The sequence below is a fragment of the Prionailurus bengalensis genome, chromosome E4 (assembly GCF_016509475.1).
Source record: "Prionailurus bengalensis isolate Pbe53 chromosome E4, Fcat_Pben_1.1_paternal_pri, whole genome shotgun sequence".
In the NCBI taxonomy this organism is placed as follows: domain Eukaryota; kingdom Metazoa; phylum Chordata; class Mammalia; order Carnivora; family Felidae; genus Prionailurus; species Prionailurus bengalensis.
The window spans coordinates 1,085,315-1,103,631 of record NC_057360.1 but is presented as its reverse complement, the minus strand read 5'-3'; the positions used below and the strand labels follow the sequence as shown (position 1 = coordinate 1,103,631).

At 62.3% G+C, this 18,317-nt stretch overlaps 1 protein-coding gene across 4 annotated transcripts in view; it reads right to left on the bottom strand.

Moving 5' to 3' along the window:
- Nucleotides 1–247: 247 nt before the first annotated feature.
- CNIH3 (cornichon family AMPA receptor auxiliary protein 3) overlaps nucleotides 248–18,317 on the bottom strand; it is an 85,368-nt gene continuing 67,298 nt past the window's right edge. For 2 of the 4 annotated variants that reach the window (XM_043569422.1, XM_043569423.1), the window contains 3 exons: nucleotides 7,869–7,981; nucleotides 5,086–5,229; nucleotides 248–1,389 (listed from right to left, as the gene is read on the bottom strand). In XM_043569422.1, the coding sequence (XP_043425357.1) occupies nucleotides 1,362–1,389; nucleotides 5,086–5,229; nucleotides 7,869–7,981 (285 nt within the window). In that variant the 3' untranslated portion in view covers nucleotides 248–1,361. Of the gene's footprint in view, nucleotides 1,390–4,101; nucleotides 4,837–5,085; nucleotides 5,230–7,868; nucleotides 7,982–18,317 lie in introns of those variants that run through there. The other 2 variants (XM_043569420.1, XM_043569421.1) reach the window with 1 other exon arrangement.

Sequence of the window (18,317 nt, the reverse complement as noted above, 5' to 3'; positions counted from 1 at the left end):
CCTGGAATCCTCCGGCTTTATACCCTCAGCCTCAGAGCGGAAGCCTGAGTTTTGTTCCCTACGGAATTTTTAGAAACAGAACAGCTTTTTGAAACTTTTCCTCCTCACCTACCAGTTTACCGCCCGTACGGAGAGGCAGCCAGCCTGCGAGGGGTTTAAATGAGGCGGCCGGGTAGGTGTGGCGCGCAAGCTGTCACTGCGTTTTAAACATAGCTCACGACGCGCGGCACAGACACCATTCACAAACCTGAGTCACCGGTTCCAACGGGAGCCGCGCACGGGTATAAATAGCCTGTGTGTGTGTCACACAGAAGAGAGGGAAGTGTGGGGAATAAGGTAGAAATCATCGTGCCCAGTTGAAACATAAAAACCTCAGCCTTGTCATTATTTACAACCCCAAGGACACCTCCTACCCAAACAGGAGAGGACGTCAGAGGGAAAATTCTAAATAAGCCAAAGTCCTCGAGTGGCACTAACAGAACGAATGACGTAGCAGCACAAAAGGAGGCTGTGATTGCGCCGTCTCGCCTCCTGGCCGCCCGATGCACACAGCACAGAGCAGGTGCAGGGCGTTTCCCGGGCGCCGCTGCTTGGGGTCCTTAAGAGAAGACAGGCGTTGACGACGTCGACCGGTCGATTTGCCTTCGTTGATTCCGCGACGGCTTTGGACCGACAGCGGGAGAACACAGTTTGTGGTGGCAAAGAACACTTTGAACGTGAAAATGCTTTAAAAAATCATTCTTCCCTCCGATTCCCGCCTCCCCTGAGACTTTGGACATAATTCATGGCCAGCAGCCGGAGCCCCAGCCCCCTGTGTCGCCGGGCCGACTCCCACAAAGCAGAGCGTGAAAACAGGCCGCCCGCGGGCTCGGGGCCGGTGGGAGCCAATGGCGAATCCGCGCCCCCGCAGACCCTCCCGCGGAAGCGCAGGGCGCTGCGGGGCTCCGAGGACACACAGAGGGCTCGGGTAGCCCGCGACACCCTGGAGGCCTCAGCAGGTCCTGGGTCATTCTGTTCCTGGGCAGGCAGTTTGTGGCCTGCCAGCCGTGCCCCCCCCCCCCGCCCGTGGTCCCGGGCTCACTGTGGACCGCACGGGGTGCTCAGAGGGGCGGGGGTCACTCAGGCAGCAACAGTCCTTGCTCAGGAGAGGTCCCGTGGCCCAGACGGGATCGCCACCTGGGTGCGGGCTGGGCAGCGACCCCCACGCTCCGTGACCTCGGTCCCCGCTGCCGCAGGAATGCGCCGTCCGCAGGTGTCTCTCACGCACCCCAGTCCGGGCCCTTCTCCAACCGCCAGCCAGTCGCGAGGACTCCGCCTCGAGCCTCTCCCGTCCCCGTCTCTGATGACCTGTGCGGCCCGGGTTAAGAGCTCACTAGAGTGTAGATCATGCTGAATGCAGAAAGAAGAGGAAGAGAAGAGTGAGTGGGAGCCCAGGAAGGACTCAGACCCTCACAACAGGGTCCTTCCTGAAGCCGGAGCCCTTGGCTCCCTTCCCGTCCTGGCACCGGAGCCAGGTCCCCCCACGGTCCACGTCATCTCCCACCACGTCGGACCAAACACCTGCTGTGAGCGTGCATTGCGTCCCCTGCTGCGAGACGGGATCGCTGCGCGCCTGTTATTCTCACCCGCACGGCTATGATGGCGGCCGTCCCCTTTCCTGAGACCGTAAGGCGGTCCCCGGGGTAGGGGTGCAGCGGATTCTTTCCCAGCAGCTGCCTCGTGCTGACGTGATGGCTGCGTCCGGGGCTCCCAGATTATGCCACATCACGTCTCAGCATCACCACCACAATGACCATCATCACTCTTCCGAGGTCCGAGGGGCACACAAACTACGTGATCTCTTACGGGGTATCTCCCTGGCCCTCCTGTTTCTAACAGAATCCAGACATTAAATGTGCATTGAGAGCACGTGTGCTAAGGTGGTGCCCCCACCCTGCCAGCGAGGGGTAAGGAACCCTGTGCTTTTAGAAAGGGCTGCAGCCTAATTCTGCAAGACCGAGGAACGTTCCACACCAAAGGACACCACATACACGTATCTACACGAATACCAAAATAGACGGCACCAAGAAAAGCGACCGTTTTTTCACATTATAGAGAGAAAAATGGATAATCTAAGGAAGAAAACCCCATGAAAGAAACCGCAGCGTTTTACTTCAATCCCTATCCAGGATCGAAGCTCAGGAACGCCTCGGGACGGCTGGTACACCTCGTGGGCACAGAGCATCCCTGGCCGGGCCCCAGCTGGAGGGCCCACTGCACCCCTGCCTTGGGAAACCTCACAGGCTTAACGGCTCGACAGCGGGGGCTTCAGGGGTGAGGCCGCTCGCTGGCGGGTGCTCAGCCTCTTCCGTCACGGGGCTCCGGGCGCCCCTGCCGCAGTCGTGGGCCTGTGCCCAGAGGCCTCCCTGACCCTCCTGGAAGCCAACAGGGCGACAGCACGCCTCCCCTCAGTGTTCCAGACACTGCCTGTCTGTCCTTCAGTTTGTCTCTGCCTCCACGCTGCATTCGCTAATTTCTTTGTTTCTAGAACAAAATTGGAACCACCGCTCTGCCTGGCCGGCACCCTGGGCGTCCCTTCCCCGTCGAACCTGGTGCCTCACTGCTCTGAGAGCTCCTCAGAGACCCCGTCCCTCCGGCCCCAGAACCCCCAGCCCCTTCGATGCAGGCCTCGAGGGGCGCGCAGGACCGTCAGCCCCGGCCACTCTCGGGGGGGAAGGGGGTCCACGTGCACGCGGAGAGCTGCGTCCAAGCTGAGCACGGTGACAGACTGAAGTGACAGCCGCTGCGACCCCAGTAAAGCCGGGGCTGGCACCTCGTTCCCGAGGACCTCACAGACGCTAAGAAATGTGTCCGAGGCCCTAGCTGGCGGCCGAGTGTCTGGCCCGGAGCCTGGGATCCTCTCAGCAGTGCGTGCTGACCACCCCAGCACCCCCTCTCGGGTGGCCTTGGGGCCAGGAGACATTTGCAGGTTCCTGGGACGCGTCCGAGCGGATGCCACATGGCCGTCTTCTCAAGCCAAGAGAGCTGAGGCGGTACAGCCTCCTGCCCGGTTACCCTGGGTCATGCGGCCTCCCTCTGTTCACCCCTCCCCTTACTGCTGGCCCGATGGCAGACACCCCCCCTCCTCCCACGGCTGGCCCCCCCACGGCCCCCCCTCCCCCCATGGCTGGTAGACACCCCTCCCCCCACGGCTGACCCGACAGCAGACACCCTGTCTGACTCGTTTGCCTGCGTGTCTACAGTGCGCACAGTAGGACTCACGCGCTCCTTGCTCTGACCCTGTGCCCCCCGAGGGCAGGCGTCAAGCCGCACGCTCAGCACGGTCTCCCAAGAAGGGTGCCCGGCATGTCGGAGGTGCTCAATAAATGCTGCGTGAGTGAGTGACCGAGAGCGAGGAGGGCAGGTGAAGGGTGTCTGTGACGTCACTTGCTGTCATCACGGAGAGGGCGCGGGCTTTGGCAGAGGGATGTGCCTCCTCGCCTTGACCTCCGTGGCTCCGGGGCCCTGAGCGATCCGCTTCTCACGGGACCCCCGACTCTGTGGCAGGGGCCCCTGGAGCCCCACAACAGGAGAGGCTGGGCACACGCCAGTGAGCAGCCTCACTCATGCCAGCCCCCGCTGTCGAGCCGTTAGGCCGTGAAGCTTCCCAAGGCAGCAACTAGTCTGAACACACTTTAGTCGCTAGAAAGTTCTGATTTGGAGTCAGACCCAGGCAAATCTGCCGGGCACCCTGGGACTCTCCAGGGACACTTCAGAGACCCTCGGGCTCCTTGTAACACGTTGAAGCAGGCAATGACCCAGGACCCTCCGTACGGAAGGAGGGGAGGGGGTCACCCTGAGCCTGGACCGACCCTCCACCCCAAGAAGAATGTGGTAGAAAAACTCTGAATCCCCCGCCCCCCCCGGGCTGATTTACCCCAGAGGAAGTTATACCCCAAGGACCTCTGGGTCTTCTGGACTCTGGGACGTTCTGGGGAGACAGGCAGGTCTTACTCCTGGGGGGACGCCCGGCCCCGAAATCCTTAGTCAGCAGATCCAAACCCAGGAATCTGCATCTTTAAGAAACTCACCCTCCTCACCCTGATTCTGATGCGAAAGAAAGACTTTTCTAGAGCTTTCCTACGACAGCCAGCAGTTGGGAGCTCCGTGTTTGGGACCGGACTTGAGATGCACCTGCAGCTGTGACCACGGGAAAACATGTGACGTCTGGGGACGTGGTCTCACTGCTAACGTGTGGGCAGTGACGGCATGTGGCCCTCAGACTGAGCGATGTATACCAAGCTCTTGGCTCGAAGCAGGGTTCGTGTGTAAATGCGGATAAGTGTGGCCGCCCCGCGGCCGGCCCAGCCTGCCCCCAGCCTGAGGCGGCCTTGGTAACACCCCCTCCCTCCTCTTCCTCACCCGGCTACCGTCCACAGACCAGTTTGGAGGCAGCACCGGGATGCTGGCGGTGTCGTGGCCGCAGGTACCCGCAAGGTGGCAAGGTGACAGGTGAGGTCCCCAGAGATGAGCCCAAAGAGGAACCAGAGAGGGACGCTTTAAGAAAAGGCACCCCCCCCCCCCCCACCAAAGGCATCCTGTTTACGCCATCTGTTGGGTAGGACACTCTACCCAAGGCGGGGGGAGGCTCCTGAACAATCGCCAAGTCAGCTTTACCTGATTAGCACGAGGTTACAGACCGTCAGGAGAATTGTGAGCACGCGCATGTAATGACCCAGCGTGCCCCTTCCGGGAGCGTGACTGCCACGCAGAGTCCCCGTTCTGGTTCCCCGGATGCTTACGTGTGGACTAGGGGCCACAAGGCTGGGCCCGAATGGCCGAGCTGTGGAGGGAGCCCTGTGGGGGAGGAGTGGCGGCCGCACGTCCCCAACCGCCTCCTCAGAGGCGCACCGCGTGGCCCCAAGGACGCGCCCGCCCGCAGGCGAGGACCTCTGCCTTCGGGCACGAGCCCTCGCCCCCGACCCAGAGTGAGGTGGCTGGCGTCACACCCGCCAGGCTGTGACCCCCACGCTCACGCCCCCCCCCCCAAAAAAACCTGCCTCCTTTGCTGCAGGAGTGAAAGCGTCAGGAGGGGCAGAAACTCACCAGTAGAGGTAATAGAAAAAGGACAGCAGGTAGAACGCCAGCTTGCACCAGGCCTCCTTCTGACAGTAACTCAGGGTGTCTGCGTTCATGACCGCGGGCGGGTCGTAGGCCAGCTCGGAACTGTCTGCCGGACAGTGGAAGTACCTGCGGAGAAGAGGACACGGCACCCTTGGCCCCGAGGCTGGGCGGGGACGTGAGGGCGTCCGGGGAAGCCCCCCTGACGCAGGACTGCGTCCGGGGGTCTCCGCCGAGCGGGCGTCTGCCTCCGCCGTCGGGAGTCACCGCCCGGCCCGGCCCGTGGCTGCTCCCGGACGCCGAGGTCCCCCCGCATCACAGGGATTCCACCCACTTACACAACAGGAGGAGGACGCGTCACGCCTGGAGACAGCGAGAAGAGTCTCCTTCCTCCAGGTGTGGGGGGTCCGCAGCACACGTGCGTGGGGGGCGGTCCCCCGCAGTGCACACCCACATGGGCATCCACACAGGTATGGGGTGCTACGCACAGAGAGAGCCGCAATGCCACCGACCACGCTCGCTTAACTACCACTGGCTGTTTTCACACCGTCCTCCCCCCAGACCCTCTTTCAAAATCCTGAATCCTGGGGGCGCCTGGGTGGGCCCGTCGGTTAAGCACCCGACTCTGGCTCCGGTCACGAGCTCACGGTTCGTGGGTTCGAGCCCCGCGTCGGGCCCTGTGCTGACAGCACAGAGCCTGCCTGGGATTCTCGCCCTCCACCCCCCCTCGAAATAAATAAATAAAAACTTTAAGAAAACAATAAAATAGAATCCTGAACGCTACAGGAGGGACGTCATGTCCTCGCTGGAGTGGGAATGGTTCACATCACTTGTCTTCTTGCTGGAAGGACCCAGAGCAGCCAGAGAACACTGGCCATGGTGGGGGGAGAGCAGTGAGGGAGCCGGGAACCAGGGAAGGGAAAGCACAGGGAATAGACGGGGCGGGGGTGGGGGGGAGTGTTAAAGCTAACTTTGTCTACCTGGAAACACCACCGGCCTCGTTCACGGGAGGTGGGGACTCCGGTGCGGGAGGCTGGGTGGGGGGTGGGGGCCACCGGGGGGGCCGACCTCTGGCCTCTCAGGCGGATGCTGTGTCTCCAGGCGGGGAGAGGGGCTCAGAAGAACACCTTCTAACCAGCACTGTGGGGGCTGGGGTTCCAGCCCCTCCTCACCCCCGTCAGAGGACAGCGACGGTGTCGGTCACCACCGTGTGCCGGGAGGACGCCGCAGGCTGCACTCCTTGCCTCCCTGGGGGCAGATCCAAAACCTACGGACCTTGGCGGAGAATGTTCTAGGCGACCTCACCCAGTGGACGCAGGACGGCTCAGTGGGGAGAGCCAGGCTCTGGGGCTCACAGGCCACCAGACCGACCTTCCTCCAGTCGACCACTGACCTCTCTGAGCCTCAGCTTTGTCGTGTGGAAAATGGGGGTGAAAGTGGCCACTCCATGGGCTCCTGGGACCACCGTGGGGGACGCTCGACATAACAGCCTGCAAGCAGGTGGCAGATGCAGGTGCTGAGGCCGCTTTCGGTAAAGCGCCCTGAGAGCGAGCACAGGAGGGGCTGAGCTCAGGAGAACGTCCTGGCCCCGGGCCTGGGGGCCGTCGAGGACCCCTTCTCTGGCTCGGCCTCCCACTTTGGGAGGAGCGGTAGCCCTGAGGATACGACTTTGTGAGTCCACAATGACTTTGGCGCCTGGAGAGACACCTCAGTACTGCAAGGGTCTCAGGGTGATTCCTCTCACAGGCAGGGGACTTCACAAGGAGCAGGACAGGTGACAAGGACATAGACTGTGACCCGCACAGAGGCGGGGCTGAACAGGCCCTGGGCAACTCTGGGCGGGGTCCCAGAAAATCCAGCCCATCTGACAGATGCTTGTCTTTTATTAGCATGATTCACAGGGGCGCCCGGGGGTCTGTGAGTTAAGCGGCCAACTTCGGCTCAGGTCATGATCTCATGGCTCGTGGGTTCGAGCTCTGCGTCCGGCTCTGTGCTGACAGCTCGGAGCCTGGAGCCTGCATCAGTATCTGTGTCTCCCTCTCTCTCTGCCCCTGCCCTACTAATGCTCTGTCTCTTGCTCTCAAAAATGAGGATAAATATTTTTTACAAATTTGAAAAAAAAAAAAAGACATAATTCACATACCCAAAACTTCACCTTTTTAAAATATACGGTTCAGGGATGTTTAGCATGTTCAGCGAGTGGCCCAGCTGTCACCAGGATCGAATTTCAGGACACTCTCACGCCCGAAGGAGAAAGCCCTATACCTATCGATGGTCCCCCGCCCTCTGTCCCAGCCCCCAACCCTCCTCCCTTCTCTTCAGAGCTGCCCGTTCTGGACGTTTCATAGAAATGGCCTTTAATGACTCGCCTCTTTGACCTGCATTTTCGAGGTCCGGCCACGTTACAGCGCGTATCACTGCATCACCGCCTTTTACCACCAAGTAACACGCCATCGCAAGGACGTGCCGAGTCTTGTGTATCCGTTAATCCACGCAAAGCGGTTCTCTCCACTTTGCGACTTCTACAGCTGCTTGTAACGGGGATGGGTGAGGTTCGAGGCCGCGGTGAGCCGACCAGGGAAGCAGACGGGCCTTCCCTTACGAGGCTGCCGTGCGGGAGGAGCTCCACAAGAAGGCTGCGGAGCACAGGTCCCCAAACGGAAGAGAGGAAGGCACGAGGTGGCTGGGGCCTCCGGGGCCACGGTCTCTGGAGGGCAGGCCGTCCAGGCAGAGAAGAGGAAGCACACACCCATCCCCGGCAGACTTACCTCCAGAAGTGATAGAAAAGCAGAGGGACGTTCAGCCCCAGGGTGAGCCACTCCTGCGCACACAGGAACATGACACAGAAGAGGCTGTGGATGGAGTATTCGGGCAGCACCAGCTGAAGGGGGAGCAGAGGCATTGGCCCGCGTTAGACGGAGGGAAGTCACTGTTGCCCGACGGGCCGCCAGCGCGCTCATGACCCAGTCACCGCCCCAAGACCGCGCTCCGTTCCTGCTACGCTTTCCTCGGAGCGGTCCCAGAGCCATGCTTCCCACCCAAGCCCGGTGGACCCGGGCTCTCGGCGCCCGACGTACCAGGCGAGAGCGCTTGGCGCCGGGGGTCACGGGAGGCGGGAGGAGGGCCCGGGAAGAGACGCGCCGATACAGGTTCCAGTGAATCTGCAACCGCCCGGCTCCTGCTCTCCGAGCCCCGTGCGCCCTCCCGTGCGAACCCGTACGCCGCGTAAAGAGGCGTATTTATGTCCAACCTGGGAGGGCTGGGAAAGCCCTGAGAAACAGCATCTTTCCTGGTGGCGGCTGGACCAGGGGGAGCCCGAGAGAAAGAACATGTAGTGACGATGAAGGCAGGGAGGCCAGCCTCCGCAAGATGGAGGCCAGCCCGGACCAAGAAGGGTCAGATGCTGGGACCAGCAGAAGGCCAAGCTGCCCGGCCCCAGCGTGCCCACGCGGGTGTAAATGCCACAAGGTCTATAAACTCCCCAGCGTGCGTACATCTTAGCGGAAGTCAAAGTTGGGACGGTAACCAAAGAGACGGCACGGGAGAAAGTGGGTCTCCATCCCCGTCACGCAGGAGCGCGTGCTGTGCCTCGGTGCCTCAGTGGGGCACGAGCGCCTCGGGGCCCCGGGACACTCCTTCCCACCACCCCGGCCGGAAGGCTCACCACGAATGCCGCTTCCTAACAGAAGCCGCGCCCGGCCCACCCCTCCTCACCCCGCGCCACCCTACAGCCCCAGGCCCACAGCGTCGGCACCCCTCTCCGGCCCCCAACACACATGCACCTGCCCCCCCACCAGCGCTGTCTTTGCTCATCTGTTCGCAGGTGCTATTGGGACTCAGTAGGGACCGAACAAGCACACGTGTCTGCAGCACGGCCGCCTGGCGCTGGGGACGCAGCCCACGGTCACCCACCAGGCTTCCTCTGGGCAGGAAACAAACCGCCTCCGGCCGCCCCACCCGGGTACGGGACTCGCCTGCGGGCCCCTCCCCTCGGGCCACGGTGTTAACCGCCCCACGTGACAATGCAGAGGAGACATGTGCCAGGCACGCGTGTAAGAAACGCACTTTGTACCCACGTGGCGTGTCCCTGACTCACGCGTCCACCGGCCCACACCCGGGAGCCCTGGATTCGAGCTCAAGGAGCCACTTTCCAGAGTAGGCGACTCGGTGGGTGAACCTCACCTGCCCGGGTCCCTCACCGTCCCCACCCCGGGCCCCTCACCGCCCGGACCCCTCACCCCACCCCCCGCCCCCCCTCCCCCCCAGGGCCCTCGCCCGCTCAGGCTCAGCCAGCTTCCAAATCCTGCCATTTCTCCTCCACGGCCGCTTGTGGCCACCCTTCCCTTCTTTCTCCTGCCTCTACCGGTCCGGCCCCCGCACCTGCCCCCAGACCAGGCAAGAACTTTCCTTCCTTCCACACGTGCCGCCCCCCGCCCCCCCGCCACTAGGGTGGTTTGACTGCATTTCTGCACCGCCCCTCTCCTTGGTGTATCCACGCACCCCCGGCCGTAGCCCACCCGCGGTCTGCCGACTGGTAACCTGACTCGTTACAGGAGCGGGTAGTGAGGCGGCACCTAGGTCACCGCTGAGGGATGGGGGGGGCTGCAGGGCGCGGACGCTCTCCCAGCCCCCACGGGGGGGGGGGTGAAGGAGCAGAAGGATGGGATCCCCTGGGACTGGGGGAGGGGGAGGTGGCGAGAAGGCGCCCCCACCTGCAGCCCCGCCCCGCCTCCCACCACACGTCCCGGGACCGAACATACTGAGAGCCACACCACGCCACCAGGAAGGTCCCAGGGCCGGGTGCAGCTTGCAGGGCGCGTGGTGAGACCCAGTCTCCGTGGACTCACATCGTGTTTTCAGCCGTGACCGCATCGGGCTAAAAATATTAGCCCGCTGCCTCAAAGTGTTACGTAAGTCCCGACGCTTACATAATGATCCCGTGTGGCACCGAGAACGTGGCTAACCAGGCAGTGTCTATTTCCCTCACCTGTAAACGCCAGCATTTACGACCTACCGAAGGGGCCGCGGTGAGGACACAGCCTGTCCCGCGGATGAGGCCGCTCTCGGGTGAAGGAGCATCGTAAAGGAAGAGGCGCTGTCCCTATCATTATCGCTAACAGTCGCGTACCAGCCAGTCCCCAAGCAGGGAGCTCGTCACTCTTGCCCAGAACCTCTGCCAAATGGCCCAGAGCCAACTGGGGTTTCCTGAGTCTCCTCTGACCTGCACCGGCCCTGTCTACACCGAGCCCCCAGCTCCCCCAAGCGGGGAGAGAAACCCAAGGATGTAAGACAAGGGCGTGAGACAAGCCTGCCTCTCCAACCGTGAAAACCCAGGCCTTGACTGTTCTTGGAGCAGACGGACACCCAGCCCCCCTCGTCTATATGCCCGCGGGCCCCTGGGAGTGAAAGAAAAGGAAAGGATGTCCTTGCATCCGATCCCCCAGCCGGAGCCAAACAGGTCCTAAAACAGGGGCCCTTGTGGGCTGGGCGGGGTGGAGGCAATTTTCTCAGAAGCATCCAGAGTGGAGGTACCACCGTCTCTGCCTGTCTCTGGGTGAACAGGTGCAGGAGGGGCAGCGGGAAGGAGGCAGGCAGGTTCGGAGGCGGGGAACCTGGGACCGCTGGGCTGGAAGGCTGCGGGGAAACCCCAGCGCGGGCAGGAAACCTTCTGAGTCCCTTTGCCCAGAAGAGGCCATTTTCTCTGGGGCCGCTCTGAACAGAGCAATCCCGGAGGGCAGCCTGGCAGGAGCCCACAGCAGCTGGGGCGGGGGCACCCCTCGTGCTGGAGACGGGCGCCCCAGCCTCAGGTGCCGTGATTCGCAGGGAGACCCCGACAGCTAGGCTTGGGGCCAGGCTGACCTGAGTGCCGGCCAGTTAACGTCCCGCCCTAGCGGAATTCGCACGGATGTTCGCCAGATACTCCCAGGGGTGAGCGGGAGACTCTGGGTCGTAACCACTGGGTGTGGAACCGTAACGTGAAAACCCACCACAAATCGGTCTGACGTGTGTGGATTCGTGTCCCTGGAACCGCGGGCCTGGCTCCGAAGCCTGTGCGGCCAGCAGCTGTGCTGGGCACTTGGGCCAAGTGTGGCCACCTTGGGTCGGGGTCAGGGTCAGACCCACACGGCTGATCCCAGGGACCAGGCCAGGCCTCAAGAAAAGCCAGTCCCCTATCGCTTTCCCTGTGGGCCAGTTCCCATCGTACACGAGGAGCCGGGGGGGGGGGGGGCACATTGGAGGGAGACAGCAGGAGGAGTTCCCTGCTTGGGTCCCAGCAGCACGTCAGGACACCTGGGGGGTCGTGGGGGGTGGGGCAGAGCACAGAGGTGGGGCCTGGAGCTGAGGAGTGTGGTCTCCAGCCCCCACTTCCCAGCCCCGTGGGGCCCTCTGGTTTCCACCCACCCTTTCTCCACCCTCCCTCCCTGAGCACATTTAATCCAAACCTGGGGGCTTTCTGCTGCTTTCCAGCCGTGTGGACTCACTTCTCTGCAGCAGAGGCCCAGGGAGAAGGTGGGGAGCGAACCCACACCCCTCTACCCTCTGCTCCTGGGCACCCAGCATGTGAACGGCCCAGTCGCAGCTCAGCCCAGAGGCCCCAGCCGGGACCTGGCTGTGCACCGACAAATCCGTGCCACCTGTCACACGTGCCCCGGACACTGGCACTCTGGCTCCCCCACGCCCTGCCCCGAGCCCCCAGAGCCGCCTGCTCCTCCCTGCCCTGACCGCTCCTCGGGACCAGCTCCCAGCCTCACTGACGCCCTCCGGCCCCACCGCCACTGCCCAGGGACCCTCACCACTGGCTGCACCTTGTGCTGGGGACACCAGCCGACTGGGGACACCCCCCCCCCCCGTGCCGCCTTGATCCAGGAGGAAATGCCTTCATGCCCAACACCCACGGGGAGGAAGGTTTCTTCCATCCAAAGTCCGAGGGGCCTCAGCTCTGTCTCTGGGGGAGGGGAAACTGGGGACAGAGGGAACAGAATGGGCTTTGCGGTGAGCTCTACTTCCCCGACACTCTACCCGCCTCCTCCCCCAGCCGGCTTCCTTCAGCCTCGCGGTAATCTAGTGGTGGGTCTCGAGCCTCATGGCACTCCCGAATCCAATGGGGGTGCTGCTAACACACAGACGGCCGGGGCCCACCCCCAGACTGTGTAGGTGTGCGTGGGCCTTTCCCAACCAGTTACCAGGAACCCACCGAGAACCGCACTCCTCAAACCGTGGTCCCGGGACCCGCGTCACCAGCATCACCTGGGAGCTTGAGAGAAATGGGAACCTTGGCTCCACTCCAGACCTGCTGAGTCAGAACCTGCAGGTTAACAAGATCCCCGGGGGACTTACAAGCAAGTCTGCAAAATAACTGCTCAGCACTGATTCCCAAAATAGGGTCCACCAGCCAGCTGCAACAGGGTCGCCTGGGGCACGTATACTAAAGTGCAGATTTCTGGAGGCGCCGGGGGGCTCAGGTGGTTGAGCTTCTGACTTCGGCTCAGATCACGATCTCACGGTCTTTGAGTTCGAGCCCCCCGTCGGGCTCTGCGCTGACAGCTCAGAGCCTAGAGCCTGCTTCGGATTCTGTGTCTTCCTCTCTGCCTCTCCCCTGCGATCGCTCTCTCTCTCTCTCTCTCTCTCAAAAATAAACATAAAAAAAATTTTTTTTGCAGATATCTGCGTTCTACACCTGTCTACCAAGATAGACTCCATGGGCTGGGAATCTGTATCTTTCAGAAGCATCCCAAATGATTTTATGAAGCATCTTAGCTAAGATTCGTAGGCCAAGGGCTTGAAGAGAACACAGAGCAGAGGCTTCCTTTCTGAAGACCCTGGGTCTCAGTCCTCAACCCCAACGCCCAGCGGGGCTATGACCGTCCTGCGCGCAGGTAGCCTCCACGGGTTAAGAGCAGCGTGGCCTGCTCCCCAGCCACCACCACGCGGGAGAACCCCTGCAGAAGAACCCAGAGGCTTGGCCATGAACTCTTCTGGGCGGAGCCATGTCCCCCAGCATCCTTCACCCCCTGAGCCCCCAGCCTCCGAGCCTCCCGTCCCACCCACTCTTACTGCTCTCAGCAGGCTAACTCTCCCCCCCTCACCGGCTCCCTCCTCCTGCCCCAGGGAGCTTTCTAGATCTGGGCGGTGGGCGGTTCCTTTTAGGACCAAACTTTTGGGTTCCGGCTCTGCCCGGCCCACGCCTCCCAACCTGCCTTTGTCCCTGTTCTCGTGCAGCTTGAATTCCTCACACTATCACCAACAACCTAGGGGGCCCGTTGGGGAGGAGGTGACAATAATGCCATATTTTCAAAGGAACAGAATTCCCTTACGACTCGCGGGAACCCAGAGAGATCTTAAGTTACCCTTGTAGCTACCCACTCTCTTCCTCCTTCCCTTTAAGGTGGGGGTGCTGGGGGTAGGAACCGCGGTCAGGATGCAGGGAGTGATTAGCCAACTGCTCAGACGGTCTAGGGGGAGAGGCATGAACAGGAGGGAACGTTCTAGAAGGAGAAGGGCAGAGGGGTGCGGGTTTCACAAGCCTGCCTGCTGGGGCCGGAGAGCCCACGTTCACACTCGGCAGGTGGGTGCCGGGAGCGCCCAGCAGTCTGGCGAGCGGAGGCCGCGGTGCAAGTGTACCCGCGACGCGTGGAGTCCGTCTCGCCAAGAAACGGGCGCCGAAGTACGGAGGGCAGCGCGCAAGACCCTCGCTGCGGGAAGAGCGAAGACAGAAACGCTCGTCTGAATGAGGGAATGAAGGCACGTTCCTCAGAGGGAACCCGGCTGAGGTCCAGCGGACGGAGTGTCCGGGCGCAGGGCGTCCCCGAGGGGCATCGGGCGTGGTTTGACACAGTCACGTTTTCCTCCCTGGCCTGGAATGACACGACTTAACAGATCTCCCACAGAAGTGACCTGGAGCCCCCAAATCCTTGGTGCCAGCTTCTTCTTAAAGCGTCGAGACTCCAGGGAGCATCCGTGGAGATTTCTCCGGACCACAGAAGCCACAGGACAGCAAGGAAGCTTCCGCCTTCACTCTGCCCACGGCCGGGGCGGAAATCCGTGCGCATGGTGGGGACGGTGAGTCTCGGGGCCTCTGCGCTCGGTCCTCCCCGCCGCCCTCCAGGTCCAGTGTGAAGGCTGGGAGGCCCAGCTCCCGTTGGGACCATCGAGGGCGCACCTTCTGGGGTCCTGTCCCCTCCACGAGGCTCTGTTGCTACACCTTTTATGGAGCAGGGACCCCCCACGCACGCACACACACCATCTCACATAGCCCCACAGGCAGTTTGTTAATAGAGCGAGGCTCGGAGGAGAGCCTTTCCCAGGTTAAAAACAGGATTACCGTACTTCACAGCCATTAAGTGGTGTTAATTACCCATTACCTGCAGCTCGTTGGAGACGTTTTGCTCCAAACGAGCTTAAGAGGGTGAATGGAAGGAGACAGGAGTCTCAGCACCTGGGGGAGGAGAGCAAGTCGTCAGCACCACCTTCAGTTGGCATTTGTTCAGAGCCCACGGGCAGGTACACGGACAGACGGACGGACGGCGGGCGGACGGTGGGCTAACCGCCCCGGCCCCGAGCCTACAGCAAAGCCAAGAGCGGCGGACCCCCTGCAAACCGGGGGCGGAACTGCACAGGCACCCTTACACGCGCACATTCGACGGCACAGGCTGGAGGTTTTCTCCACTCACTTTACCGCAAGAACACAGGATACAATCTGGCGGATTTCAACTGCGGGGAGGGCTGGCGCCCCAACCCCCTGCGTTGTTCAAGGGTCGACTATGCACACGAGTGTGCTTTCCAGAGTCGGGCAAAGGCGGCTATTAGAGGGACTGTGCCACGCTTTACCAGGAATTTGACTGTACAAGCTAACATTCTGGGGGAAAAGCAATATAATATTGCAACTTTTGCTTTCAGGAAGGGCTGGAGGGGCGGTGTCCCGGTGAAAACAGTTTTAGATTAGGGAGCAAGAGACCCGGGCTCCAGACCTGCCTGTCGAGCGCCAGATGCCCTGCGTAATCCCCATGGGCTCAGTTTCTTCATCTCTAAAATGGGGATAATAAGGACATCCACTTCACGGGACTGTAATGAGTGTTAATCGGTGAGAAGCTCTTAAAATCATGTCTGGCGCATAGTGAGACCGCACAGATGACATCTGAGCCGCGTGCTCCGATGGTCCCTGCCCTTGTCGGCTCACGTACTGTGGAAAAGCAGCACTTGAGCTCTCTTGAGAGTTAAACTGATGCATCTTCCCTTTCCCTTCTCCAGTCTGTTTCTAAGCGCTTGCAAGTTTTCAAAGTCCCCTCCCACCCTTCACTTCCGTCCCCAGAAATGCCATGTGCTCTGGGGTGTCCGAGCACTTTGTGTCAACGCTAACCGCGGGAGCTCCCACGTTCCTCCTGAGCCATGCACGCGTCTGCACCGTCCGTTTGTCCGTGTGTCTTTGTGGGTCTCTCTCCATACAGCGCCTACAGGTGTGAGCGAACCCGCCGTTTATTCACGTGCAGAGCCTCCCGTGAGGCGCCAGATGCCGTGACGGGCCCTGGAGGTGCCGATCCGTGGGCACCGTGCCGCTGCCGCCCCCCAGGCTGGCGGGAGGGACCCTGGCTGAACAGGCAGTGGGGAAACCGAGGCAGGCGCGCCCCCCCCAGCAGGCAGCCACGGGAAACACCGTGACCGGCGCTGGCCTCCGTCACCCGTCACGGGAATGATGGCAGCCTCCTGACCACGGGCCCTCTCCCGCCCCAGCCCTGCTCCTGGCCTGCCTTCACCAGCAGCCACAGAGAACATGCCACGTCTCTGCTCTACCCTGCACCGCCTCCCTGTGGCTTCTAGAACAAGACCCGACTCCTTACAATGACCTCCAGGCCCTCCCGACCCTGCACCCCAGGTCGCTCCCACTCAGCCACTGCTGTTCCTCAACCCCAGCCTGTCTGTCGCCACCTCGGGGCCTTGGCATGTGCCGTCACCCCTGACCAGGGAGCCCCTCCCCAGACTCCCTCATGTTCCATTCTATTTGCTCGAAGTGGACACTTATCATCATGACCTGAAAACATCACACATCTGTTTGCTCATTCATAGCCTGTGTCCCACACCCACAATGAATGCTCACAGCTGCACCCGCGGGGCCCGGAACAGTGGCCGGAACGCGGTGCCACCTTGTGTCGTGTGTGCCCGTAAATGTCACAATCACCATCCCAGAGCGAATTCCTCGGTATGAGAAACGCAAACGGCCGTCGCGGGCTAAAGCAGGGTGCGGACTCAGCAATAAGCTGGTGAGCCCGGGGTCGCTGGTCTGGCCCCCCACCCACGGATGGGAGCCCCAGCCCCGGCCGGGTCCCTCACGACGTCCGCCACTGCTCCCCAAGGGCTTGAGTAAAGGAGGCTCAACGACCTGAGCTCGGAGCGTCCAGGGCAGCGGGTCGGCAAGGAGGCACAGCGAGAGACCTGGAGAGGTGAGCGGGGCACACTGGGGACCATTAATCCCACACGGGGAGAACAGGAGTGCGAGCCCAGCGGGCAGGAAGGAGGAAGGAGGCCGCTCAGCCATCACTGCCCCTCGCTAACACGTGCGGTGCTATGGACGGGACGTCTGTGTCCCCCAGAGCCACACACTGAAGCGAGGTCGCCAGCCCGGTGGTGTTTGGAGGTGCGGCCCCTGGGTGGTCAGGTCACGAGGCTGGAGCCCCATGATGGGATGAGTGCCCTCAGAAGGACACGGGACAATGGCCTCTCTGCCCGGCTGCCAAGGTCACTCGGCACCTGCACGGCTGGCGAGGGCCCAGGGAGAGGAGAGTGCTGGAAGAGGGGGCCTTCTGGGGAGACGGCAGTGTCTGTAGGACGGCTGGGGGCAGGGTCAGTCCTCACAAGAGGGACGGGCGGGGGGGGGGGGGGCGAGGAAACACGAATGGTGAACGAAATTCAGACAGACCGCCTGGCGGGAGGGTGCGAGCAGACAAGATGTACAAAGTCGAGTACCAGGTCCCGGGTCCCCAACACGCCGGGACGAGGCGAGAAGGAAGGGCCCAGGACGCTGAGAAAGGGCACGTGAGGCAGGAGGCGGCGGAGGCTGGTGTCGGGACGGCACGTTAAAGACGGGAGAGATGGCAGCGGCACGCAGAGGAGGGAGGCGACGTCGTGGGGAGGAACCGCCGCTGGCCTGGGGCACTGACATCCCTGCCACGTCCCACCACGTCCCGCCACGTCCCTGGCTGCTGAGACGGTGTGTCTGTGATGGGCAGACCTTGGAAGGCGCAGGGACAAGGGGCTCTTCTCCGGGTTTTGTGAGGCGCAGGCCGACGCGGTGACAGACTGGTTCTGCAGCCACGGTGACCCTGCCACCCCCCACACCAGGTGATGTGACTCTGGACTGGCGGGACAGTGGGCGCCAGCCGTGGCCTTCCGGCTGGATCTTCAGAATGCAGACGACCCGTGCTCTCGGGGGGCAGTGTGTCCGGTGACCCTGAGTCGGCACGGATGGTAACTAGTCCCCCCAGTGTGGGCGAGATGTCCTGAGGTCGGGTCATCACCTCCCCACGGCCAGCGTCCCTCTCTATCCACATGTCCAGGGGACACGGTTCGCGGCCCTCCCCCAGTAGCACAGTGCGGCTACTCCCCCGGGACTGTGGGGGCCCAAGTAGCCCGGGGGTGCGGCCCCCTCGCTCCATCACGCCACCGTCACCCTCCCGCGAGGCGAGGGTGCTTGGAGAACGGGACGCCAGCAGCACACGCCTCCTGCCCCAGAACCTTCCTGTTATCCCCGGGGGCCCATGGGAGTCTGCCACACAAGGCGACTCGGAAGTGGGGGTCAGAGGTACACGCTCTCGTGGAGCGCTTGTGATGGAACGTCCCGGAAGAGCTCGACAGAACGGCAAGGCTCCCGGCGCCGTCCCGCCTGCCCCCCCAAGCTGGTTTCCGGACACGGCCGTGACTTCGAGGAGCCCAGCCTCGCAGACGCTGCTGTTCACGACGTGAACGCTGTGTGCTGCAGACCAACTAAAAGTCGCGCCGGAAGGGGAGGTGCAAGCTCGGGTCAGACCCCACACAGCAGATTTCATCGTGGGAGCAAACTTCACCCCTTCCTTCCGGAAGGCCCGGCCGCACACGTCCACGTGGGATGACGGGAATTTCTGCCGAGGAGGAGGTGAAGGTCAGAGAGGCACCAGTGACCGGCCCCCGGCTCCAAACAGCCCCTCGGAGAGTCAGGGGGCTGCAGCCCTGCCCTCTGACCCCAGCAG